Source organism: Oncorhynchus mykiss, chromosome 25 (genome assembly GCF_057628025.1).
Source record: "Oncorhynchus mykiss isolate SJ-2025 chromosome 25, ASM5762802v1, whole genome shotgun sequence".
In the NCBI taxonomy this organism is placed as follows: Eukaryota; Metazoa; Chordata; class Actinopteri; order Salmoniformes; family Salmonidae; genus Oncorhynchus; species Oncorhynchus mykiss.
In genome coordinates this window covers 30,239,876-30,266,893 of record NC_143046.1, presented here as the reverse complement: position 1 = coordinate 30,266,893, position 27,018 = coordinate 30,239,876, and the positions used below count along the sequence as shown (strand labels likewise).

General features: G+C 45.2%; 1 protein-coding gene across 2 annotated transcripts; it reads right to left on the bottom strand.

Moving 5' to 3' along the window:
• Positions 1-1,621: 1,621 nt before the first annotated feature.
• LOC149971611 (disks large homolog 1-like) lies at positions 1,622-26,580 on the bottom strand. 2 transcript variants are annotated; one of them, XM_090219638.1, is made up of 5 exons: positions 26,215-26,580; positions 24,133-24,264; positions 19,310-19,395; positions 8,690-8,803; positions 1,622-2,423 (listed from the first exon to the last, which is right to left on the bottom strand). In XM_090219638.1, the coding sequence occupies exons 1-5, from the start codon at positions 26,228-26,230 to the stop codon at positions 2,370-2,372; spliced, it is 402 nt and encodes a 133-aa protein (XP_090075764.1). In that variant the 5' UTR covers positions 26,231-26,580; the 3' UTR covers positions 1,622-2,369. The 2 variants fall into 2 exon arrangements, with proteins under 2 accessions (XP_090075764.1, XP_090075765.1); XM_090219639.1 differs by having other exon boundaries at positions 24,133-24,258; positions 26,215-26,543.
• Between the last annotated feature and the right edge of the window lie 438 nt (positions 26,581-27,018).

Below are 27,018 nucleotides of genomic sequence, written 5' to 3'. Positions count from 1 at the left end.
GTCAGTTTGAATTCAGAAAATGCTCCGTTATGAAAATACTTTTTTTGCTCCATAAAGTCGTCCAGCAATACAGTGCATTCGGAAAGTATTCATACCCCTTGACTTTTCCAGTTAGAGCCTTATTCTAAAATGGATTAAATAACCCCCCCCCCCCCCCCGCCTCATCAACCTACACACAATACCCCATAATGACAAAGCGAAAAACAGGTTTTTAGCAGCATTGAAGGTCCCGAAGAACACAGTGGCCTCCATCATTCTCAAATGGAAGAAGTTTAGAACCACCAAGACTCTTCCTAGAGCTGGGCGCACGGTCAAACTGAGCAATCGGGGGAAAAGGGCCTTGGTCAGAGTTCCTCTGTGGAGATGGGAGAACCTTCCAGAGGGACAACCATCTCTGTAGCACTCGACCATTCAGACATTTATTGTAGAGTGGCCAGACAGAAGCCACTCCTCAGTAAAGGGACATGACAGCCCCTTTGGAGTTTGCCAAAAGGTACCTAAAGATTCACAGACTATGAGAAACAAGATTATCTTTGGCCTGAAAGCCAAGAGTCACGTCTGGAGGAAACCTGCCACCATCCCTATGGTGAAGCACGGTGGTGGCAGCATCATGCTGTGGGGATGCTTTTCAGCTCCAGGGACTGGGAGACTAGTCAGGTTCGAGGCAGAGATTAACGGAGCAAAGTACAGAGAGATCCTTGATGAAAACCTGCTCCAGAGCGCTCAGGACCTCAGACTGGGGCGAAGGTTCACCTTCCAACAGGACAATGACCCTAAGCACACAGCCAAGACAACGCAGGAGTGGCTTCGAGACAAGTCTCTGAATGTCCTTGAGTGGCCCAGCCAGAGCCCGGACTTGAACCCAATCTAACATCTCCGGAGAGAGCTGAAAATAGCTGTGCAGCAACGCTCCCCATCCAACCTGACAGAGCTTTAGAGTATCTGCAGAGAAAAATGGGAGAAACTCCCCAAATGCAGGTGTGCCACACTTGTAGCGTCATACCCAAGAAGACTTGAGGCTGTAATAGCTGACAAAGGTACTTCAACAAAGTATTGAGTAAAGGGTCTGAATTTACTTATGTAAATGTGATATTTCAGGGGGATTTAAACATTTGCAACAATTAAAAAAAACAACTGTTTTTCTTTGCATTATGAGGTATTGTGTGTAGATTGATGAGGGGAAAAACGATTTAATCCATTTAAGAATTATGCTGTAACATAACAAAATGGTAAAACGTCAACGGGTCTGAATACTTTCCGAATGCACTGTGCGTGCGCCGTCATCGTGTCCATTTCAAGTCTTCTCACACATTGATCGAGCCAGGTCTATGTCATCATGATATGAGGTACTTTGGGGTGGACATACACCTGTCTCGATCAATGAAAGAAGACTTGGCATAGACAAGATGTCTGCAAACGTCTTGGTGAATCACATTATCTGGTGTAAGAATCTATAACTACAGTTCTCTGCACTTCTGTGTCTCTGCACCTGACATACATTTGGACACACTGAACTGTACTACTGTACTTAAAATGTGTATGTTACTTTTACCATATACCATTGTTGTGAAATACCCAGTTCTCTTGATGTAGCATTAAATAGTGTACACTCCTTCCTGTATTGTAGATATCCAAAGAACATTTGTTTATTTGTCAATCTGAATGTCTAGCATCTGTTTGATGCAACAGAGCCATGTACAACTTATATAAATATCTTCTATGAATCCATAAGGGCCGACATATTCCGAAGATTCATAGAAAATATCCATCTTTATTTTATGGTGGTTCTACAGCAGGGCTCTCCAACCCTGTTCCCGGAGACATACCGTCCTGTAGGACCTACCCAATTCTAATAATAAACTGAGCCAGGTTAGTTACAACTGGGGTTGGAGCAAAAACCTACAGGAGGATAGCTCTCCAGGAACAGGGTTGGAGACCCCATGTTCTACATGGTCTTAGGCCAGGAATTCCCAAACTCGGTCCTGGGGATCCCAAGGGGTGCATGTTTAGCTTTCTGCCATAGCACTACACAGCTGATCATCAAGCTTTGATTATTTGAGTCAGCTGTGTAGTGCTAGGGCAAAAACTAAAATGTGCACCCCTTGGGGTCCCCAGGACCGAGTTTGGGAAACACTGTCTTATGTTGAGCCACACTGGCTGCGTTTACACAGTCAGCCCAATTCTGATCTTTTTTCCACTACTTGGTCCAATTTGTGAAAAAATATCAGAATTGGGATGCCTGTGTAAACGCAGGATAAGTACTTTATCCGGCTTCGTTACACTGGCAATGGTGTTATGGCGATGGTCTTGTCCGGTCTGCAGTGAACGGCCAGCTGGATAAGACTCTGACGAAAGTGTTGTAGGGCTTCTTAACACCAACTGTTTTGTCCTCTTGCAGAATATTTGCTGGTACTGCATGTCTCCTGGAAAGACATGGTTGTGTTCTTAGCATTTTACACTTTTTGCGGAATGGACGTAGGGCAACACGCCTTTGTTGGTAAAGGTGTCAACCAAATGGGACCGGATAGAGTATTGTTTAGGGACAATGAGGGGGGCATTGGGAGCTGTTTTTGAGAGGAAAGATCAGTCAACAAAGTGAATGGGCTAAAGAAGGTGTAAAAGTCTTAGGAAGACAGCTCTTACACAGTATGAATGGTTGTGTATGGGAGATTGAGGAGAAATGACACCCCAATCCCTCTCATACACAACAATGCATGTACTGTCTAAGCACAACCAAAAACCCCTTCCTCATCTCAAAGTACTGTCTGTAAACCTTCCCCAGCCCATTGACTTTGACACATCATTCTTGTCAATAGCAGTCAGCTTGTGTTTTATAGATAAGGGTGGAATAGATAGCTTCCAAATTGAGACTCGTATTTGGTAACATTAGCTAGTTCACGTTAGCTAACATCAGCCAGGGACAGAACATGTTTACTCTGCTGAAGGTAGCTAGCAGTCTAACAGTGACTACCATGGCATGGCATAGGTTAAATTGATTGACAGTGTGTATACCAAAAGATAGCCCCATGATTTAGCTAATGGCTTTCAGTGTTCAATACAGGACTGTAACGTTAGCTAGCTAACTTACCCAGCTAGGCTAGCAAGCTAGCTAACGCTAGGTTAACTCTAATTGAGAATCTTTCGTTTTGTTGTGAACGAAAAAAATTGATGGTATCGCATCACTTCTCCGCTGTCGTCGAAATGGATTCCCCATAATTTCAGCCAGAAAATTCCTCTGATAATCTTTGGTCACTGCATCATTGGTGATGGGCGCAACGCAAGCAACTGGCAGAATCTGGGTTAATTGGGTGTGAATCTCTGGAATGGTCATTTCCGCGCTTGTTTGTAATTAGCACAGAACACCACACAGGCATGATGACAACCATTAGTGTAAACAAAACGTTTTCAAAAATATTTTGCCTCGAGAAATTCTGAGATTACTGTGTGTTGGTCGTTCTAAGTAAACAACGCCATTATTCAAGTTTGTGGACACGCCCCCTCTAACTAGCGGGTGGTGTCAGGATTCGCTATGAATGCCAGACTTAGTGGTTCACTATGAGCAGACGAATACAAAGGGGCACTTCCTGATTCTACCAGTGAAATGAAAATGTGCTAGTTGTAAGCTTGTGGTTTGGATAATGTTGATGTTTATGATAAGGGGCGGCAGGGTAGCCTACTGGTTGGACTAGTAACCGGAAGGTTGCAAGTTCAAACCCCCGAGCTGACAAGGTAAAAATCTGTCGTTCTGAACAGGCAGTTAACCCACTGTTCCTAGGCCGTCATTGAAAATAAGAATTTGTTCTTAACTGACTTGCCTAGAGGTTAAGATTAAAAAATAAAAAATAAAACATAATGTTGTTAATATAGTAATGACTATATGCCATAGCAGGTCTGTCTCTCTCAGGATGAATCTCTACATCAGAACACTATCCACCTGTTTCCTCAGAAGAAGAAAAGGAATATAGCAAGACATCTTCCCAGCAACATGAAAAAGAACAACCATACAGCAAATATTGTCAACATGGTCAATAGGAATGTATCCAGAGGAATTGACATAAGACATACTCTTATCAATCGTCAAAACTCTCACCTGTATGACCTGTATGACCTGTATGACCTCACCTGTATGACACACACACACAAACTCTGCACTGAACCAGAATATAGCCTGCCAAGGAGCCTACAGTTTGCTCTACCAGAAACACAGAGACAGGAAACAAAGGCTCCACGGCTGTGACTCCTATTAATAGGCCCCAGTGGCAGAGAACAGCTGCTCCACCAACACAGCACATCCAACTGATAGAATAATGATAGAGAGAGAGAGCAAGAGAAAGGGAGGGGATAAGAGAAAGAGAGAGGGTAAGAATAAGAGCAAGAGAGCGAGGGTGAGATGGAAGAAAACAAGGAAAAGGGCGAGTCAAGAGAATAGTGTAGGTAAGGTGTAGTGGTGTAGGGGTGTTGGATAGATGTGGTGGAGGGGTGTTGGATAGGTAAGGTGTGGTGTTGGATAGGTAAGGTGTAGTGGTGGAGGGGTGTTGGATAGGTAAGGTATAGTGGTGGACGGGTGCTGGATAGGTAAGGTGTAGTGGTGGAGGGGTGTTGGATAGGTAAGGTATAGTGGTGGACGGGTGCTGGATAGGTAAGGTGTAGTGGTGGAGGGGTGTTGGATAGATAAGGTGTAGTGGTGGAGGGGTGTTGGATATATAAGGTGTGGTGTTGGATAGATAAGATGTAGTGGTGGAGGGGTGTTGGATAGATAAGGTGTAGTGGTGGAGGGGTGTTGGATAGATAAGGTGTAGTGGTGGAGGGGTGTTGGATAGATAAGGTATAGTGGTGGAGGGGTGTTGGATAGATAAGGTGTAGTGGTGGAGGGGTGTTGGATAGGTAAGGTGTAGTGGTGGAGGGGTGTTGGATAGGTAAGGTGTCGTGGTGGAGGGGTGTTGGATAGATAAGGTGTCGTGGTGGAGGGGTGTTGGATAGATAAGGTGTAGTGGTGGAGGGGTGCTGGATAGATAAGGTGTAGTGGTGGAGGGGTGTTGGATAGGTAAGGTGTAGTGGTGGAGGGGTGTTGGATAGGTAAGGTGTCGTGGTGGAGGGGTGTTGGATAGGTAAGGTGTAGTGGTGGAGGGGTGTTGGATAGATAAGGTGTAGTGGTGGGGGGGTGTTGGATAGGTAAGGTATAGTGGTGGAGGGGTGTTGGATAGATAAGGTGTAGTGGTGGGGGGGGTGTTGGATAGGTAAGGTATAGTGGTGGAGGGGTGTTGGATAGATAAGGTGTAGTGGTGGGGGGGTGTTGGATAGGTAAGGTATAGTGGTGGAGGGGTGTTGGATAGATAAGGTGTAGTGGTGGGGGGGTGTTGGATAGGTAAGGTATAGTGGTGGAGGGGTGTTGGATAGATAAGGTGTAGTGGTGGAGGGGTGTTGGATAGATAAGGTGTAGTGGTGGAGGGGTGTTGGATAGATAAGGTATAGTGGTGGAGGGGTGTTGGATAGATAAGGTGTAGTGGTGGAGGGGTGTTGGATAGGTAAGGTGTAGTGGTAGAGGGGTGTTGGATAGGTAAGGTGTCGTGGTGGAGGGGTGTTGGATAGATAAGGTGTCGTGGTGGAGGGGTGTTGGATAGATAAGGTGTAGTGGTGGAGGGGTGTTGGATAGATAAGGTGTAGTGGTGGAGGGGTGTTGGATAGGTAAGGTGTAGTGGTGGAGGGGTGTTGGATAGGTAAGGTGTCGTGGTGGAGGGGTGTTGGATAGGTAAGGTGTAGTGGTGGAGGGGTGTTGGATAGATAAGGTGTAGTGGTGGGGGGGTGTTGGATAGGTAAGGTATAGTGGTGGAGGGGTGTTGGATAGATAAGGTGTAGTGGTGGAGGGGTGTTGGATAGATAAGGTGTAGTGGTGGAGGGGTGTTGGATAGGTAAGGTGTAGTGGTGGAGGGGTGTTGGATAGATAAGGTGTAGTGGTGGAGGGGTGTTGGATAGATAAGGTGTAGTGGTGGAGGGGTGTTGGATAGGTAAGGTATAGTGGTGGATGGGTGTTGGATAGATAAGGTGTAGTGGTGGAGGGGTGTTGGATAGGTAAGGTGTAGTGGTGGAGGGGTGTTGGATAGATAAGGTGTAGTGGTGGAGGGGTGTTGGATAGATAAGGTGTAGTGGTGGAGGGGTGTTGGATAGGTAAGGTGTCGTGGTGGAGGGGTGTTGGATAGATAAGGTGTAGTGGTGGAGGGGTGTTGGATAGGTAAGGTGTAGTGGTGGAGGGGTGTTGGATAGATAAGGTGTAGTGGTGGAGAGGTGTTGGATAGATAAGGTGTAGTGGTGGAGGGGTGTTGGATAGGTAAGGTATAGTGGTGGATGGGTGTTGGATAGATAAGGTGTAGTGGTGGAGGGGTGTTGGATAGGTAAGGTATAGTGGTGGATGGGTGTTGGATAGATAAGGTGTAGTGGTGGAGGGGTGTTGGATAGGTAAGGTGTAGTGGTGGAGGGGTGTTGGATAGGTAAGGTGTAGTGGTGGAGGGGTGTTGGATAGGTAAGGTGTAGTGGTGGAGAGGTGTTGGATAGATAAGGTGTAGTGGTGGAGGGGTGTTGGATAGGTAAGGTGTAGTGGTGGAGGGGTGTTGGATAGATAAGGTGTAGTGGTGGAGGGGTGTTGGATAGATAAGGTGTAGTGGTGGAGAGGTGTTGGATAGATAAGGTGTAGTGGTGGAGGGGTGTTGGATAGGTAAGGTATAGTGGTGGATGGGTGTTGGATAGATAAGGTGTAGTGGTGGAGGGGTGTTGGATAGGTAAGGTGTAGTGGTGGAGGGGTGATGGATAGATAAGGTGTAGTGGTGGGGGGGTGTTGGATAGGTAAGGTGTAGTGGTGGAGGGGTGTTGGATAGGTAAGGTGTAGTGGTGGACAGAGAGAGAGACAGAGAGCGGGAGAGAGAGATAGCGAGAGAATAAAGACAAGTGTGTGCATGAGACTGCATAATCACGCCGGTTTATTTACACATTTAATTCCTGCAGTGAAGCAATGTATTTAAATCACATGATCCATGCTAAATACAGCATCATTTGAGGATGTACGGATGAGTGTGTGTATAGTATGGCTGGAAATGTGACTGGGAATAAAAGAGAGATGCAAAAGAAGGAATGAAAAATGGAGAGAAAGAGAGCGAGAGAGAGAGAGAGTCAGAACTGTCTGTAGGGATGCAGGCAGGGGGAGGAATGTGGTTACCATGGCAACCCAATGAAGGCTGAGCTTTGGGTGTTTATTCCAGCTCTGACTGCGCGTTGCACTGCACCGGCCCTCGCTTCTCTGCCGCCTAACTCTCTCCATCCTCCCCCACGCTCTCTTTCTCCCTATATTTCTCCCTCGCTCACTCATCCCTCCCCCGCCGCCTCCTCGGCTCCCTCCATGAGAGAGAGAGGAACTCAGCACTACCCACCCAGCTCCATATTATCCAGCCCAGCTATTCACTGAGCACCATTGAGTCAAACTGTACTGTCACTGTGCTTTTATGTTGATATTACATTACCATAGAGCTCAGTGATCCTGTACCACCGTGCCTTAACCCAGGCAGCAGCCCCCTACCCTCTACCCCCCGAACCTCTCTCCTAATGCCCCCGCCCCATGCACTAGTTCTCGGCTCAGCTGAAAAGCCAGCGCCTGTGGGTATTATGCTGCCGTGTGCCGCTGGGTGTGTTGTGATTGGGAAGGCATGTGAAAACAAGGCCTTCCATGGTACTGTACTGTTGTACTAGGGAACATGGACAGGAGGCCTCCCTCCCGCTCCCTGACAGACAGACAGACAGACACAGGGGCTGTGTGACAGCAGGTGAGTCACACCCCTCCATTCTGAGGTAACGTGAACTGCTACAGATTACACTAACATACAGTAGAGAGCAGTGGAGGTTGCTGAGGGGAGGAAGGCTCACAATAATGGCTGGAACGGAGTAAATGGAATGGCATCAAACACATGGGAACCATGTTTGATGTATTTGATACCATTCCACTAATTCCGCTCCAGTCATTACAACGAGCCTGTCCTCCCCAATTAAGGTGCCACCAGCCTCCTGTGGTATAGACATATTTTTGATCTTTGATGATTCATCATACATTCATGATTTACATAATTTACATATTGTCTCAAAACATATATATTTTTAAAGATATTCGAAAGTATGACAGTTTACCAAATTAGAAGAAGCTAAATACCATGAACTACCAGGCCCCATCATCTGCCCAGTGTTTACATAAGAAGTTGAAACGGCTGTCAACATGCTTGCCACTTCCTTACTTGACATAATGAACCTAAACTAAGCAATTTTACAGCCTCCATCTCCACAAATATCTAATTGAAAAATAGAGGTGGAATTTCAGAAACCCACACCAGCAAAATCTACAACAATTGAAAATATTCTCATATCAACAATATGATGAATTGTACTAAAGGCTGTGGTCATGACAACTGATATCACTGATTTGAGTCTCTGGGATTTGTCTGTGATTCCGTGTGATGCAGGAGCTGTGACATCCGTCTCTGATTATTAAAATGTTCAAAAAGGTCATTGAGCTTAATGAAAAAAATAACGAAAGGGCACCCATGTGACGCTTCACTGAGCAAGCTGGAACAGGAGTGTGAGAGAGACACTCTGATTGGGCTCCTTTACGTTATGGAGCGTTCATTTGACCCATGGGTGACCCTGGGTGACTGACCTTAGGCGTCTCGATGTGGTAGCGGCTCACCAGCCCCAACACATGCTCCACCTTCTGAGGGTTCCTCCTGCTGGTCACTCGTACCCGCGACACTCCCTCCTCCTCCTCAGAGTTCTGTAGGAAGGACAGGATGGAATAGATCAATACCTGATTAATATAGCAACACCCATGCCCCGCCCACCCGAGGAGCTGTCTTTTTCAGCCATCTATTTCCTGTGTTTTGGGGTGAAAAATCCATTTGTCACTTAAATGGTCGCTGGATTGATTGCTTTCATTTGACTCCTGCGACTCTTTCATACTTGCTTGTGCCTGACGTTTTTTTCCAATTGACGTTATGACCATTTAATACAGTTGAAATGTTTACAAAATTAGATTCCGAAAATGAACACTCAGAAAGTGATATTATGTCTGCTCTCGCAAACAATGTAAAGTATGTATAGCTTGGTTTAATCAATAGCCAAGCATGTTGATCTTTAAACCAAGGGAATCCTGCTATTGACACACTTTAATTAATGAGGCAGTCTAGACAGGGCAGTGAGTGCAGGTAGGTCTAGACAGAGCAGGTGAGTACAGGTAGGTCTAGACAGAGCAGGTGAGTACAGGTAGGTCTAGACAGAGCAGGTGAGTACAGGTAGGTCTAGACAGAGCAGGTGAGTACAGGTAGGTCTAGACAGAGCAGGTGAGTACAGGTAGGTCTAGACAGAGCAGGTGAGTACAGGTAGGTCTAGACAGAGCAGGTGAGTACAGGTAGGTCTAGACAGAGCAGGTGAGTACAGGTAGGCCTAGACAGAGCAGGTGAGTACAGGTAGGCCTAGACAGAGCAGGTGAGTGCAGGTAGGTCTAGACAGAGCAGGTGAGTACAGGTAGGTCTAGACAGAGCAGGTGAGTACAGGTAGGTCTAGATAGAGCAGGTGAGTACGGGTAGGTCTATACAGAGCAGGTGAGTACGGGTAGGCCTAGACAGAGCAGGTGAGTACAGGTAGGTCTAGAAGGAGCAGGTGAGTGCAGGTAGGTCTAGAAGGAGCAGGTGAGTGCAGGTAGGGTAGACAGAGCAGGTGAGTACAGGTAGGTCTAGACAGAGCAGGTGAGTACAGGTAGGTCTAGACAGAGCAGGTGAGTACAGGTAGGTCTAGACAGAGCAGGTGAATACAGGTAGGGTAGACAGAGCAGGTGAGTGCAGGTAGGGTAGACAGAGCAGGTGAGTACAGGTAGGGTAGACAGAGCAGGTGAGTACAGGTAGGGTAGACAGAGCAGGTGTTTAGTGGTTGCAGCCCTGTTCCACTCATTTCTGTTACTTTATTCATATATGTAAATACAGTTGGCATGTTTATGCAAATGAGGCACATATCATGTTCTATATTTTAACACAAAATGTATATTTTTAAATACCTGATACAATAAGCACATTTATATATGAGTGAAATCAACAACAACAAAAAAGGTGTCTTGGACAATAAATTGAATACCTGAATTCCCACCAAAATCCCTGAACTCTGTGCCAGTAAAATGTTTTATCTGCTATAATTAAGACAATCTCTCATTACAACAATTCAAAATGTTTGGAGTATCTTCCTCCAATATCCAACTGCTGCATTTATTAGAATACTTTTTAAAACCTTTGAACAATTTGGATGAGCGTTGCTAGATGAATATTCACACAGTGTTTACTGCCAGAGAAGAGTCCAATACAGTAAAACCAGTAAAGAGTCAACGTTTATGGACCTTTTATGGACAATGTTTATGGGTAGCTATGAGTAATATAGCGGCTGGGCACTCTTTCCGCCTGCCTCTCTGCTAACGACCAATGACTGACTGATATTTGTTGTGCAAACAGTCACCGGGGCCCAGTAGAACAAATGGAGTAAAGCCACAGTATAAACTGGACGGACCAGTCTATCAAAGATCTGTTGAACATGACAAACATGACAGGAGTAATTCCTACACACTAAAAACAAATGGTTCAATTTGTGTCAACTAAGGGTTCTTTGGATTGTGACCATATCGGATCCCTTTTTGATGCTGTACTGAACCCTTTTTGGAAGGTTCTATAAAGAACCATGCTCATATGGTTCTAAATGGAACCGTTATGGTGCTATAAAAGAGCCCTTTCCTAAGGTTCTATAAAGAACTATTACACCAGGTTCTATATAGCTCCAAAAGGGGTTCCACTATCATTAAAACCCTTTGAATGGTTCTTTATAGAACCTTAATGGAGAAAGGTTCTGTATAGAACCATTCTCAATCTCAAAGATTCTACAAAGAACCTTTTGAAGAATGAGACAGGCTTACTTCTCCTGGTTAGCAATAGTATATTGTTTAAAATTCCATAGGTTTTATTATTGTGTTAATTGACAAATTGAATCAGTTGTTCTAGCTATGGAACAACTTGGGGCCCCTGGGGAGAAACGAGGACCACTGATTCAGACAATAGTTCTCATCTGACGCTCAATGAGTCTTTCACAAGACACCGTCACTGTCCATAGTCATATTTAACATGTAATGGGATAACACAACATATTAGATCTATTGGAATGACACGCTCACTCACAGTTGCACAAAATGAGCTGTGCGCAAACCACACCCCATAATATTCTAATGAGCCGCTGCCCCTACATTATCACTAAAAGAGGAAAGAACACTTTTTTGAACTGCAAAGATCCATTGAAGGGCTCAAAGGGTTCTTTGGGTCTGTATGGTTCCACATAGAACCATCCCCTCTCCCGAGGAACCCTCATTCCTTGGTGTGTGTGCTCCAGGCTAATGCAGGACAGGCTGGTAGCCTAAAGACTGTAATTGTATGAAAGGATATGAGGATGTTGGCAGCTATTGATTCTTACACACCACGTTATTCAACATTAAATCTGACACAGAGGCTTAGCCTACCTGTGAGCTGCTGTGGCCACAGCTTAACCCGCACAGACCCTTAACAGACAGCAGAGGGCAGCGTTCAGAGTAGGCCAAGGTCACAAAAGGCTCGGGACAAAATTGGATTGATTACTATCCTGATGATCAAGGCTCCAGCGCTTCTTTGTCCTCCCAGCAGAAGTGAAAGCGTGTCCTGATCTTACCCTTAACACGAGGCTGATGTGTGTAATATAGACACCACACTAACAGAAGCATGCAGGCTACTTGACCTCAACCACACCCACTTGAGCAAGAGCTTGAGTTAAACACATCCCTCATCCCGTAAAAAGCATGACATACAGACAGTTGTATCATATTTCAAATGAATGCACATGCATGGTCGAAAGATGAGTCTATGAGTTACTTATCATGAGTCAACAAACAGCATGCAGTGTTCACTAGAAACATTCCTATGAACAGTCATGGTAACGAAATAGACCAATCACACAAATAGGACATTCCATATTTACAGTATCAGGAATCACATTTTTAGGTCCGAACTAGATTCAACTCTTTGTGCTCTCTGTCACCTGGGGCTACATGGCAAACAGCCCAAGAACACAAGGAAGACACAAAGGACATTGATTTAAGGGCCAGTACTCACTACCCCCCTCTGAGGGGTCTAAATGTATCGCTCTCTCCCTCCAACAGTAACCAGAGAATTGACTACAGAAATGTGTGTTAGAATAACACTATTGCTGCCATGTCTGGTATCTATCTGAAACTTGTTCTCTGAGGATTACTTTGATGTCATCTATATGGATGGGTGATCTCTGTGTTTACTTGTAGTTCTTCAGAGTGAACTCTGATGGTACTGTATGCAATCGTCTTCTCAGGAATGCTGTCTTGTCTCTATGGTAACAAGCCTACCCTGCAGGTCATCACAAATAGACGTGACCCCTTCCTAGAGGTTGGCTGGTTCAATATATTAGTTTTACTACTTTTGGTTTGGTCCGAGGACTGGTCACCAGTTGATTTTGTATACAAACAAGTCAGATCTGGTAGAAATTGAATGGTCTGTTGTCCTCTCTCTTATCCTGTATCCAGTCCATTAGAGAATGGTCTGTTGTCCTCTCCCATATCCTGTATCCAGCCCATTAGAGAATGGTCTGTTGTCATCTCTCTTATCCTGTATCCAGTCCATTAGAGAATGGTCTGTTGTCCTCTCTCTTATCCTGTATCCAGTCCATTAGAGAATGGTCTGTTGTCCTCTCCCATATCCTGTATCCAGCCCATTAGAGAATGGTCTGTTGTCATCTCTCTTATCCTGTATCCAGCCCATTAGAGAATGGTCTGTTGTCCTCTCTCTTATCCTGTATCCAGCCCATTAGAGAATGGTCTGTTGTCATCTCTCTTATCCTGTATCCAGTCCATTAGAGAATGGTCTGTTGTCCTCTCTCTTATCCTGTATCCAGTCCATTAGAGAATGGTCTGTTGTCCTCTCCCATATCCTGTATCCAGCCCATTAGAGAATGGTCTGTTGTCATCTCTCTTATCCTGTATCCAGCCCATTAGAGAATGGTCTGTTGTCCTCTCTCTTATCCTATATCCAGCCCATTAGAGAATGGTCTGTTGTCATCTCTCTTATCCTGTATCCAGCCCATTAGAGAATGGTCTGTTGTCCTCTCCCATATCCTGTATCCAGCCCATTAGAGAATGGTCTGTTGTCCTCTCTCTTATCCTGTATCCAGCCCATTAGAGAATGGTCTGTTGTCCTCTCCCATATCCTGTATCCAGCCCATTAGAGAATGGTCTGTTGTCCTCTCTCTTATCCTGTATCCAGCCCATTAGAGAATGGTCTGTTGTCCTCTCTCTTATCCTGTATCCAGCCCATTAGAGAATGGTCTGTTGTACTCTCTCTTATCCTGTATCCAGCCCATTAGAGAATGGTCTGTTGTCCTCTCTCTTATCCTGTATCCAGCCCATTCGAGAATGGTCTGTTGTACTCTCTCTTATCCTGTATCCAGCCCATTAGAGAATGGTCTGTTGTCCTCTCTCTTATCCTATATCCAGCCCATTAGAGAATGGTCTGTTGTCCTCTCTCTTATCCTGTATCCAGCCCATTAGAGAATGGTCTGTTGTCCTCTCTCTTATCCTGTATAAAGCCCATTAGAGAATGGTCTGTTGTCCTCTCTCTTATCCTGTATCCAGTCCATTAGAGAATGGTCTGTTGTCATCTCTCTTATCCTGTATCCAGCCCATTAGAGAATGGTCTGTTGTCCTCTCTCTTATCCTGTATCCAGCCCATTAGAGAATGGTCTGTTGTCCTCTCTCTTATCCTGTATCCAGCCCATTAGAGAATGGTCTGTTGTCCTCTCTCTTATCCTGTATAAAGCCCATTAGAGAATGGTCTGTTGTCCTCTCTCTTATCCTGTATCCAGTCCATTAGAGAATGGTCTGTTGTCCTCTCTCTTATCCTGTATCCAGCCCATTAGAGAATGGTCTGTTGTCCTCTCTCTTATCCTGTATCCAGCCCATTAGAGAATGGTCTGTTGTACTCTCTCTTATCCTGTATCCACCCCATTAGAGAATGGTCTGTTGTCCTCTCTCTTATCCTGTATCCAGCCCATTAGAGAATGGTCTGTTGTCCTCTCTCTTATCCTGTATCCAGCCCATTAGAGAATGGTCTGTTGTCCTCTCTCTTGTCCTGTATCCAGCCCATTAGAGAATGGTCTGTTGTCCTCTCTCTTATCCTGTATCCAGCCCATTAGAGAATGGTCTGTTGTCCTCTCTCTTATCCTGTATAAAGCCCATTAGAGAATGGTCTGTTGTCCTCTCTCTTATCCTCTATCCAGTCCATTAGAGAATGGTCTGTTGTCCTCTCTCTTATCCTGTATCCAGCCCATTAGAGAATGGTCTGTTGTCCTCTCTCTTATCCTGTATCCAGCCCATTAGAGAATGGTCTGTTGTACTCTCTCTTATCCTGTATCCAGCCCATTAGAGAATGGTCTGTTGTCCTCTCTCTTATCCTGTATCCAGCCCATTAGAGAATGGTCTGTTGTCCTCTCTCTTATCCTGTATCCAGCCCATTAGAGAATGGTCTGTTGTCCTCTCTCTTATCCTGTATCCAGCCCATTAGAGAATGGTCTGTTGTCCTCTCTCTTATCCTGTATCCAGCCCATTAGAGAATGGTCTGTTGTCCTCTCTCTTATCCTGTATCCAGCCCATTAGAGAATGGTCTGTTGTCCTCTCCCATATCCTGTATCCAGCCCATTAGAGAATGGTCTGTTGTCCTCTCTCTTATCCTGTATCCAGCCCATTAGAGAATGGTCTGTTGTCCTCTCTCTTATCCTGTATCCAGCCCATTAGAGAATGGTCTGTTGTACTCTCTCTTATCCTGTATCCAGCCCATTAGAGAATGGTCTGTTGTCCTCTCTCTTATCCTGTATCCAGCCCATTCGAGAATGGTCTGTTGTACTCTCTCTTATCCTGTATCCAGCCCATTAGAGAATGGTCTGTTGTCCTCTCTCTTATCCTATATCCAGCCCATTAGAGAATGGTCTGTTGTCCTCTCTCTTATCCTGTATCCAGCCCATTAGAGAATGGTCTGTTGTCCTCTCTCTTATCCTGTATAAAGCCCATTAGAGAATGGTCTGTTGTCCTCTCTCTTATCCTGTATCCAGTCCATTAGAGAATGGTCTGTTGTCATCTCTCTTATCCTGTATCCAGCCCATTAGAGAATGGTCTGTTGTCCTCTCTCTTATCCTGTATCCAGCCCATTAGAGAATGGTCTGTTGTCCTCTCTCTTATCCTGTATCCAGCCCATTAGAGAATGGTCTGTTGTCCTCTCTCTTATCCTGTATAAAGCCCATTAGAGAATAGTCTGTTGTCCTCTCTCTTATCCTCTATCCAGTCCATTAGAGAATGGTCTGTTGTCCTCTCTCTTATCCTGTATCCAGCCCATTAGAGAATGGTATGTTGTCCTCTCTCTTATCCTGTATCCAGCCCATTAGAGAATGGTCTGTTGTACTCTCTCTTATCCTGTATCCAGCCCATTAGAGAATGGTCTGTTGTCCTCTCTCTTATCCTGTATCCAGCCCATTAGAGAATGGTCTGTTGTCCTCTCTCTTATCCTGTATCCAGCCCATTAGAGAATGGTCTGTTGTCCTCTCTCTTATCCTGTATCCAGCCCATTAGAGAATGGTCTGTTGTCCTCTCTCTTATCCTGTATCCAGCCCATTAGAGAATGGTTGTATGATATTTTTATATTTACTAGGCTTCTAGGCCTCTTTGTCCTGTAAGTTAACCTTAGGATCTAAATGCCTAGAATGAAGCTTTGTTAATGTCAGTATTACCTTGTAACTTAAGATGTATACCTTGTATGTGAATTTTACAAAGTTATTAAATAATACTTGTGTTTTGCATTCACTTCCCATGACCATGTATTGCTCTTAGTCAGCTAAATGCATAATACTTGATTCCACATGGTATTTCTATAATATTAAATGTAGTCAGATAACCTAATATATTCCACTCTTACATCAGGCCTCTCTTTAGCCAGCTTCCTTCATTCCATCTCTACAGAAGCTATTCTCCCCCTAACCTACCTCACTGCACCAAATCAGTGAATTTGCAGACTCATTTAATGTCCCTCCCATCCTCCACTCAGGTGACAGCATGCCTGGAATGCTGATGAGGGCCTCCTCACTGGCCAACCACTGAACTGAGCTGTCCCATTAACTGGCCCCCACTGCTAGGGCTTCCTCACTGACCAGCCACTGATCTGAGCCGTCCCATTCACTAGCCCCCACTGCTAGGGCTTCCTCACTGACCAGCCACTGATCTGAGCCGTCCCATTCACTAGCCCCCACTGCTAGGGCTTCCTCACTGACCAGCCACTGATCTGAGCCGTCCCATTCACTAGTCCCCACTGCTAGGGCTTCCTCACTGACCAGCCACTGATCTGAGCCGTCCCATTCACTAGCCCCCACTGCTAGGGCCTCCTCACTGACCAGCCACTGAGCTGAGCTGTCCCATTCACTAGTCCCCACTGCTACTTCTCCTGCTACTGCCTCCCTATATAGCCCACACTGGCGAGGCCTGAGGTTAGGGATGGGGCTGAGGCTAGGGTTGGGGCTGAGGGATGGGGCTGAGGCTGGGGCTAGGGATGGGGCTGGGAGATGGGGCTGATGGATGGGGCTGAGGCTGAGGATTGGGCTGAGGGATGGGGCTGAAGGATGGGGCTAAGGCTAGGGATGGGGCTGAGGATAAGGATGGGCCTGAGGCTAGGGATGGGGCTGAGGCTGGGGATTGGGCTGAGGGATGGGGCTGAGGCTGGGGATGGGGCTGAGGGATGGGGCTGAGGGATGGGGCTGAGGCTGAGGGATGGGTCTGAGGCTAGGGATGGGGCTGAGGGATGGGGCTGAGGCTGGCGATTGGGCTGAGGGATGGGGCTGAGGCTAGGGTTGGGGCTGAGGGATGGGGCTGAGAGATGGGGCTGATGGATGGGGCTGAGGCTGGGGATTGGGCTGAGGGATGGGGCTAAGGCTAGGGATGGGGCTGAGGATAGGGATAGGGCTGAGGATAGGGATAGGGCTGAGGATAAGGATGGGGCTGAGGCTAGGATGGGGCTGAGGGATGGGGCTGACTCTGGGGATTGGGCTGAGGGATGGGGCTGAGGGATGGGTCTGAGGCTAGGGATGGCACTGAGGGATGGGGCTGAGGCTGGGGATTGGGCTGAGGGGTGGGGCTGAGGGATGGGGCTGAGGCTGAGGCTGAGGCTGGGGATTGGGCTGAGGGATGGGGCTGAGGGATGGGGCTGAGGCTGAGGCTGGGGATTGGGCTGAGGGATTGGGCTGAGGGATGGGTCTGAGGCTAGGGATGGGGCTGGTATTGAGTATGGGCCGGGGTTGGGCATGTGGCTGATGTAGTTGTAAGCAGCACCAGGGTGTATCAGAGGAAAGGTGGGTGGGGCACTAGGTCTTTGGTTAAAGCCTTTGACGTGATGTGACGCGTGACCACAGTGTGTGTTTGACATGGGCCAATAAGATGAGGGATTTGAAAAATTATATCTGTCACGTGAGCATTAAATCTGACTGTAATTCATTGAATGAACGAAAATCTGATTATGTCAGGGAAATGATTGGTTCATGACAGTGCAATACTACTAAGGTTGAATAGTTTAAACTAGAAGGTACATATAGGAATCCCTACAGCCAACAAATACATTGAAGTACTGTGACTGGAATCTTTCTAAAAGCATTCACACCTTCAACAAAGGAATCAGGTTCCTTTCTCCAGGCTTGGCTCCTATTTCTGTCATGTCACACACTAAGATACGTGTAGCAGCCATGAACTGTACAACACAATCTTCTGCGTTAACTCGTCCATTCAATTCAATATGGTAAGCGATTACTGACATGTTTATTGCCCATTCCCTATTTGACTGACCATACGTAATGCTATTAATGCATGGATTTTAAAAAACATTGCCATTACTTGATTGTTTTGGGGGCTGGTTAAATCATGACGGGATATAAGACCCACTTTTGGCAGAATGAACATGCCAGGTAAACGAGATTTCTATCGGATGTCCTGGATTGATTTATTATGTCCTATCAATATTACATTAAAAACCACTTCACTTAAAGCAGGTGAAAAAGCGGTTGTAGCGGATGCATGAGCGCTCGTGCACACACACACACACACACACACACACACACACACACACACACACTGTGTAATACGAGGCCGTAGTATTTCATAATCCCAGTACTAAAGCCAGGCCAAAAAGTGTTCCCTTAATGGGCCATAGAAATCAGCCAAGGATCAATTTCATTAACATTTTGACTTAGCTGGAACAAAGTTATGAGGCAATATTGAATCATTCAGGTGATATGAAATCAGGTGTCACCTCCCATTCAGGGACCATTACAACATAAATCACAACAAGGTACTACTTTAGAGCAGATACATAGGGCGGTTGTCTAGAGTAAATGGCCTGTATTTACTGAAGTGTACACCCTACTAGAAAGTTTGTGTTTTATGCTCTCCTGCTTTGAATTGAATTACTTGCTACCAAACTTCTCAGTGTTTATTTTTCCTGAGCTGGTCTATAAATATTACCGGTGGTGACCATGTGATGCAATTGCAAACACTTGTAATGAAAGGTCTGTGTGACATCGTCATCGTGTGACATCGTCATCAGCAGCCCACTGATGAGCACATGGTGTTACCACTGTTGAACTGACTAATGCTGTGATGTCTGTCTTCCTCCATCACTCCCAGACAACCACTACTTACACTTTTTCTCTCTCTCTCTCCCTCTCTCCCTCTCCCTCTCCCTCTCCCTCTCTCTCTCTCTCTCTCTCTCTCTCTCTCTCTCTCTCTCTCTCTCTCTCTCTCTCTCTCTCTCTCTCTCTCTCTCTCTCTCTCTCTCTCTCTCTCTCTCTCTCTCTCTCTCTCGCTCCCTCGCTCTGTCTGTCTGTCTCTCTCCCAGACAACTACTACTTTCTCTCTCTCTCCACTTCTGACACCAGTGTAGAAAATGGCGGGACAGGGGAGCGAATCTGGGTTGCTGGAGTGAAAGGTAAACACCCTACGCATAGCACCAATAGAGTTGGCTCACATTAGCAAGGATCGCTACAATCTTTTGTGCATTATGCAAGATGTGTAGAGCATTTTTAAAGGGATTTAAAAAAAATCTGGTTTACAGATTTTTACATTGTGTACAAGTTGACTGCGAAAGTGAAGCAGGACTTTCTGGAAGTTTCTCACCTCCCCCGCATCCTCAGCACTGGCCTCCTTCACTGCGTTCTGGGTTGTGTTCAGTTGCAGGGTCACCTCGTAACATTCTTGGATATCTGCAAGGAATTGAATAAACACCAAGTTATCGAAATAAAGGCCATTGTCTCCTCAGATGTGAGTACTTGAAAGACAATCCACAAAAAAAATGTGTTTGTTTCCTTCAGTGTGGTTCTCTGTATGGGTGGGACATCTCTTCACTATTTCTCATTTATGTTTTTGTCTAAAACTTTTCTACACTTGTTGTATGACTCAAATCCTGTCTGCTCAATGTCCAATCTGCCCCAACTTCAACAACAAGTCATCCTTTGTATGGTCTAATAAAGATCAGCACTCTGTCTCCTACGGAATTGAGTTTAGACTAAATTATATGGGAGAAGTAGAGATTTCTCCACAAATACCCCATCTGCACGAATGGTATGGCATGAAGATGTTGGACTGTCTGTGATGTCCATAGACCCCCTGAGGTCATTGGTGCCTATACCTAGATGTTAGTCAGATCACGAAAAACTCCTGTTCTGTGTCACTTCCTCTCACTCCATCACCACTAGGCCATGCTGTGTTCCACTGTGGCCAGCTCTGTACCGCAGGCCTCCCTCACTGCCAGCCCAAAACTTCTCACCCTCCCAAATCCTGCTTACTCTCCTACCATGACCATTGCCTTCATTTCCTCAACTCATCCACCTTCTTTAATTGAGTTTCTAAAACACTCCCCCTTCCTCTCTTCCCTCTCCTCCTTTCTCCCTCCTTTCCTCCCCCTTCCTCTCCTTCCTCCTCTCTCTCCTCCTTCTCCTCCCTTCCCTTCCCCTCTCCTCCCCCTTCCTCTCCTTCTCTCTCCTCCCCCTTCCTCTCCTTCTCTCTCCTCCCTTCCCCTCTGCTACCACCTCTCTCTCTCTCTCCTCCCTCTCCTCTCCCTTCATCACCTTTCGGGTCATTTAGCTGCTGTGCCCTGTGGTCACCTATTGACTGGCAGCCGCTTGATGAGAATGCGGGGAGACATTGTTGCTGATGTCACACACTGGCCCCCTTGCTGAACTGTTGACATAAAGAGATTGCTGTTCTCATAAGAGATCCTGCTACAACTTTGTTAGCTTTAATGTCAGGACACATGGACAGAAACACTGTGTAGAAAGAAGATCAACAATAACTTGAAATGTATAAATATGTATTGTGTACAAATATGTATGTGATTTCTGTGAACTAGAGCTAAAGGAGTGAAGGCACTGTATGTACCAATGTGTGTGTGTGTGTGTGTGTGTGTGTGTGTGTGTGTGTGTGTGTGTGTGTGTGTGTGTGTGTGTGTGTGTGTGTGTGTGTGTGTATCCCAACAGTGGGAACAAAAGTGGAAGAAGGGGGCATGTGAATCATCACTGTGTAAGAGTGTCTGACTGTGTAGGAGTAGAAGCAGAGATTTTTGCTGCCCAGCTGGTTTGAGAGGCACACACACACACACACACACACACACACACACACACACACACTCACACACACACACACACACACACACTATTATTTAGCCCTATGATTTTACAATGTAGTATTTAGCTTTGTTGTAAACATTGTACAAACAATGCAAACATATAACTTGCCCTGATAGTAAAACAAAATAATTGAGATAAATATATTACTGCATATCGCTCATGTAAATTGTTAAATTTATGTGAAATTACTCTGCACTAACCACCACTTATATGAAACCATTCTCACACGGCAAACCCTTAAAAAAGGTGCATTATCAACAGAGAACAGTGTGTTCAGAGCTGTGAAGAGGTGCAATGTTTTCCCAAAACCCAGAGTCAGATGAAACCTCAGAGGCTGCAGCTTCCTCTTTCTCCAGCTTTCCAAAACATTTTCCAACCCTCGAAGACCACATCAATTCCTGGCCACGGAACAGGAAATACAAACCCTGTTTTATCCCGGTTACCTCTTTCACAGGCCGTCTCTCACAGATCTCTGTTCAGCACTGTGGACCCGTTTTGGGATGTCCTGGTTAGAATGTGTGCCTCAGTCAGTCTATAATGTCTCCAGCTGTTACTTCTCTCTGTTCTACAAACGACACCGTGGGCTTTGTATGTGTGTGTGTGTGTGTGTGTGTGTGTGCATACACCCATGTTAGACCCACCTCTACGTATATCCGGTAGACCTATTCAAGTGTACTGGAGACATCTCTCCACTCATAGCCAGCTCTGGGTGAATCAGCCTGAAAATAATGTGGCCCTGAGTGCTTTCCATGGGATGACAATGAGCAACAGACAGAAAGACACTCTGCTCATTAGAATCTAACAAAATTGGGTCAGAGGTAAAGGAGCGTACAATTCCAACCTCCCTCCTCTCCTACCCTACAATAATACCCTGCTCTACTACTTATGGACTAAGTTGTGGGAGTGTTGTGTGTGGGTGTGTATGTGTCTGTGTGCGTGGGTGGGTGGGTGTTTGTGTGTGCCCCCCCCCCCCCCCCCCCTCTAGCCACGACCTCTTCCTGCATGTTTGCATGTCGGGGAACAAAGAGATGAGTCCGCAGTTAAGGCGACCTTTGTTCATGATTGTGCAACCATGCAAAACATCCAATCAAGCGCTCAGTGCTCCAACTTCCCACAGTGCATCACAAGCAAGGGCACTCCCATTCATTCACACATCAAATACTCAAATACTGTACAATGCTGCCCACAGCTGAACTGATGAACACTTCTTTACACCAGTCATGCCAGTTTTCATTCACTTTCATAATACCTTGTTTGACACAGTGCCAATACTGTTCATTTACACATTTTCCCACTGTGACAGAGCATACCGATAGCGATACATTGGCAACAAAAAATAAAAATAAATACAACCACTACAACAATCCCACTACAACAAGTAGCCTAAACAAAGTCCATCTACCTCTATTTAAATAGGTACTGTACAAATGTACAGTAGTGACAGTAGCAAACAAACCTCGGCCCTGAAGGAAAACAGCAGAGAGCATCTGGGAGGCTAATGCGGTGAGTAATGTTTGAATAACCCAGTGTTCCCGTTAGCTGTGTAAACGTTCAGCACCTCCCCTGTGCCTGGGCTGATGATTAAAACCACATGTTGAGGAGAAAACCGGGGCCTCATTTGACCCCGCTCTGCCCCTGCGTCTAAGACTCTCTCTCTCACCCACAGACTCTCTCGGCTGTATCCTCAGGCTGAACTCAGGCCAGGAGAAACAGAGGGTGAGGATGGCGCGGGCAAAGGCAGCCATGAGCTGTTTTTTTCTACAGTACTCTACTCTACCGTACCTCCAGCCACAGACTATGGCTGCACATTCCTGCCCCGGGATCCAGACTCTTTGGAGTGGAATGCTTGGAATCCTGATTCGGAATCCTAAACCCCCTCGCTGTACCCCAGCCTACTCTTTTGATGTGGAGGCAACCTCTTTAATAAATCAGACATAAACTGTTGGGATAGTCATATGTGGATTACAAAGCCATCCTTTGAATACTGGAGATATTGACCACACGAACAGGCTGACAGATAGATCAATATATCTGGTCTTTTCTGTGTTGGGATTAACACATTGTTTTCTAGTTAGACCGCAGCAACAGTTTTGTCATTATCATCAACGTATCTGTTCAGCGAGTTTGGACAGGCAGGCATGCACGTCTGGAGAGACCACTGGTCATGGTGGACAGCCTCCTCAGTCTACCCTCTTCTCCAGTCCTCCCCCCTGCTCCATGGACCCCCATCCCCCATGGAGGCTCCAGATTTCTGGGTAGAGCAGCCGAAGCAGCAGACCCACAGGGTAGCATCATTCGGGAATGGCCATGATAATTAGAGGGGCCACTCAGCCATTGGTTAAATGGAACTAATTTGTCTCCTTTGCAGGGTAAAAAGACTAAAGTGAAATATAGTTTCACAGGAGCTGATTTGGTGCCGTAACTGCTTATTAAGGTATCATTGCAATACACTCAAGAGTCAGTTTAGTTCATGGTTCCAGTTAAGCAATGATACTGTCGAGGTGGTGAGGTCATGCACATTCATGGTATTGCAAAAATATATTCTGGACTGGTAACACCCTGTTATTACAGCTCATACAGCAGTGTTTTGGCTGTTGCGAATGAACCACATCTAGGAAGTCTTAAGATGGCACAGTGCAAATACTGATTGATGTGCAAGTTGAAAAGATATGTGTAACTCTTTCACAAGGTAAAGAAATGTGAGCCTCTGGTAAAACATTGAGCTCTCTGAGAGGGCCGGCTTGTGATCAGCCCATAGACAGTGTCACGGGCATGTTTAATAGGATTTCATTACCATCCGAGTACATTAGAGAGGAGGGGAGGGGGGGGTATACAGCAAAACCTTTTGTGAGTTGAACTGAAAGGCCTCTTTCATGGGACTTCACTGAAAAACGTTTAGGCTCTTCCCACAAAAATGAATATAACCTGACTGTGCCATCTATGTATTTTAGCTCTGGTCAAGAACAACCCTCCACACAAAAACAACTAGTGAGTCGTCACTCATTTTCTTGAAACTAAACGCACTAGTTGAGTGTTTCCCAACTCTGGTCCTCCAGTACCCCCAACAGTACATATTGTTATTATAACCCTGGACAAGTACACCTGATTCAACTTGTCAACTAATCATCAAGCCCTCAATGAGCTGAATGAGGTGTGTTTGTCCACGGCTGTAATGAAAAATGTATACTGTTTGGTGTACTCGAGGACTAGGGATGGGAAACACTGCACTAGCTGATTTGTTGTCTGGTTGGACTGAGACTTCTTTATTCATAAAATAATAATAGTGAAAGCATGTGTGTATTTTCCTCGTCTTACCAAGTAGGGCGTGAAACAGTTGGCTGCCGAAGATGGCGGAGACCTTCCCCACGCTGGTCTTCAGGGCTTGTTCCTCTGGCCTGGTCAGACTATCCTGGTATTGTCTCAGCAGACCCACTGCCCTCTCTGTGTCTGACAACAGGGATGCTTCATGTTAACACCCTCACAGAGCCAGTCGTAGTGATAAAAAGTTAAGAAACTGATCAGATGTGCAGTGCACATTACCATTACGGTCCTTCAAACATTTAACAATATTATTCCCCCATTAGCATAACACAAGTCTAAGTGTACGTGAAACAGTAGGACATTCCTAAAATGAGGGTTTAGAGGCTTGTGATAGGCTACTATGCAATTTAGGATCGAGTTGGTTTTGTTCATTGCTCAAGAGTTTGTCTGACTTTTAGTGCTGCTATATTGGGCAGGAAAGGGGAGTACTATCAGAACTAGAGTATAGTATGCCTATTCTATACTGAAAAGCAGCCATACTCTATACTGTATAGCAGCCATACTCTATACTGTATAGCAGCCATAGTCTATACTGTACAGCAGCCATACCCTATACTGTATAGCAGCTATACTCAATAGGTGGGTCAATATATATTGATATTTGGGGAATTTGGTCGGGATTCAACTCCTGGTATCATATGAAGAAACATAGCACATGGAAAATGTGTAGAATTGCAGGAAATTTGCTTTAAAACTGCATATTTTTCCCTCTGCCAACAAGAGGGATGTGAACAGTTTGGGGTCACATGGGTTGCGAGCTGAGTGTTTGTACCTACGCCGATAAATGACATTATCCATCCGGACCTTAGCTACTTAAGAAATGTATGTGACCGGACCTTCTCAAATATACTGAACAAAAATATAAACGCAACATGCAACAACTTCCACGATTTTACTGAGTTACAGTTGCAGTTCATTTGAGGAAATCAGTCAATTGAAATAAATTCATTAGGCCCTAATCTATGGATTTCACATGACTGAGCAAGGGCGCACTGGGGAGCCAGGCCCAGCCAATCAGAATTAGTTTTTGCCCACAAAAGGGCTTTATTACAGACAAAAATACTCCTCAGGTGTCCGGGTGGCTGGTCTCAGACGATCCCGCAGGTGAAGAAGCCGGATATGGAGGTCCTGGACTGGCGTGGTAACAAGTGGTCTGTGGTTATGAGGCTGGTTGAACGTACTGCCAAATTCTCCAAAATGACATTAGAGGCAGCTTATGGTAGAGAAATTAACATTCAATTCTCTGGCAACAGCTCTGGCGGACATACCTGCAGTCAGCATGCCAATTGCACGCTCCCTCAAAACTTGAGACATCGGTGTCATTGTGTTGTGTGACAAAACTGCACATTTTAGACTGGCCGTTTATTGCCCACAAGGTGAATCTTTGTAATGATCATGCTGTTTAATCAGATTCTTGATATACCACACCTGTCAGGTGGATAGATTTATTTTGCCAATGGAGAAATGCTCACTAAACAAATTTGTTCAAAACATTTAAAATAAATAATATTTTTGGGCATATGGAACATTTCTGGGATCTTTTATTTCAGCTCATGAAACATAGGACCAACACTTTACACGTTGCGTTCTGAATTTTGTTCAGTATAGTATTTGAGTACCCCTGCTGTTTACATTGCATGATGGTGCACAGCTGTTTGCTGAAGCCAGGTGGGAGGTGTAGGTAGCCTAATTAACAGCATTGAGATGATCCACCCTCACTTACTACAACCACATAAAGTTTATTATGAGTAAACTTAATTACTTCCCTTGGCAGCGTGAAAGTGCTCCGTGGCAGTAGCCTATATATGAGTTCATGGAAACATACTTCCTGTTTTCGCTTAGAAGATTTCAAGTTTCTTCCAAAAATGCACTAGTTCATTCTGTTCATGCTTCATAGTTGACAACACAGTGGCAAAACCACGGAAAACCTACAATTGTAGTTGCTATTTTCGACGTGTCATTACTTTAACAACTATAACAGCGAATAAGCCTAAACGTTCTAAAAACTGCCTCGAATAAACGTTTAGTTTAAAACTTTTCCTCTAAATTCCTGAGAAACATTATGTAGGCACTTACCATACTTGTGGACCATGGTGTGTAGAAAATATTTTGAGAACTACTTTTCGAGGCAAGCCGAAAACTAACCCACAAATCAGAAGTAACAAGTTGAAATTCGGCGTTGAATGTTGTACCGTTACTCTTCACCAAAACAACTGTAATCCCGCAGTTATAAACGCAACCACCAAAACAGACACTCCCAAATTCGCTCTACACTGAAATGTTACTTTAACCGTAGCAGCAGCAGGGCACTCGACACGAGAAGAATTTCTTTCATGTGAAGTTCCCGGGAATTCTGTTGAAATAGTGAAAGTGTTTATGCGCCACTGTCGCGGCCTCGGCCCCTCGCCTAAACATGTGATCACTGTATATGAATGAGTCTGTAGCCCACCCATGGGGATGTGGGTCTATAGGCAGCCCAGCACCGACACATTCCTTGTCATTCAAAAATATATCCAGGTTTTTGTGGGATCATTTTCATGGACTAAAATCATAATTTTCATCTTCATCATTCATCTCTGCTAATTCTGTTCTCATGTCCTCCCGATCTGATGACACCTGTATATAACTTTGTTTGTTGCCTGTGTTCTATGTTCTGGATTGTTTTTGTAATTTTTATTATTATTATTTCAAAAATATATATTTTTTTGCCCCTTGGTGTGAGAAAAGTGCTTCACAAATTAACTGAATTACTATTATTAATTATTATTATCATCATCATCATCGTCTTCATATCCACCACCACCAACCCGATTACTATCATCAGTATCACCTAGGAACAATTACTTTAAGTTCCAACTTCTTAAAATAGCCAACCAAAAA

Coding starts and splice junctions, on each gene's coding strand:
- LOC149971611 (XM_090219638.1), bottom strand. Junction 19,396..24,132: donor ACTGTTTCACGCCCTACTTG/GTAAGACGAGGA, acceptor AATTCCTTGCAG/ATATCCAAGAATGTTACGAG. Junction 2,424..8,689: donor ACCACATCGAGACGCCTAAG/GTCAGTCACCCA, acceptor ATGTCTTTCCAG/GAGACATGCAGTACCAGCAA.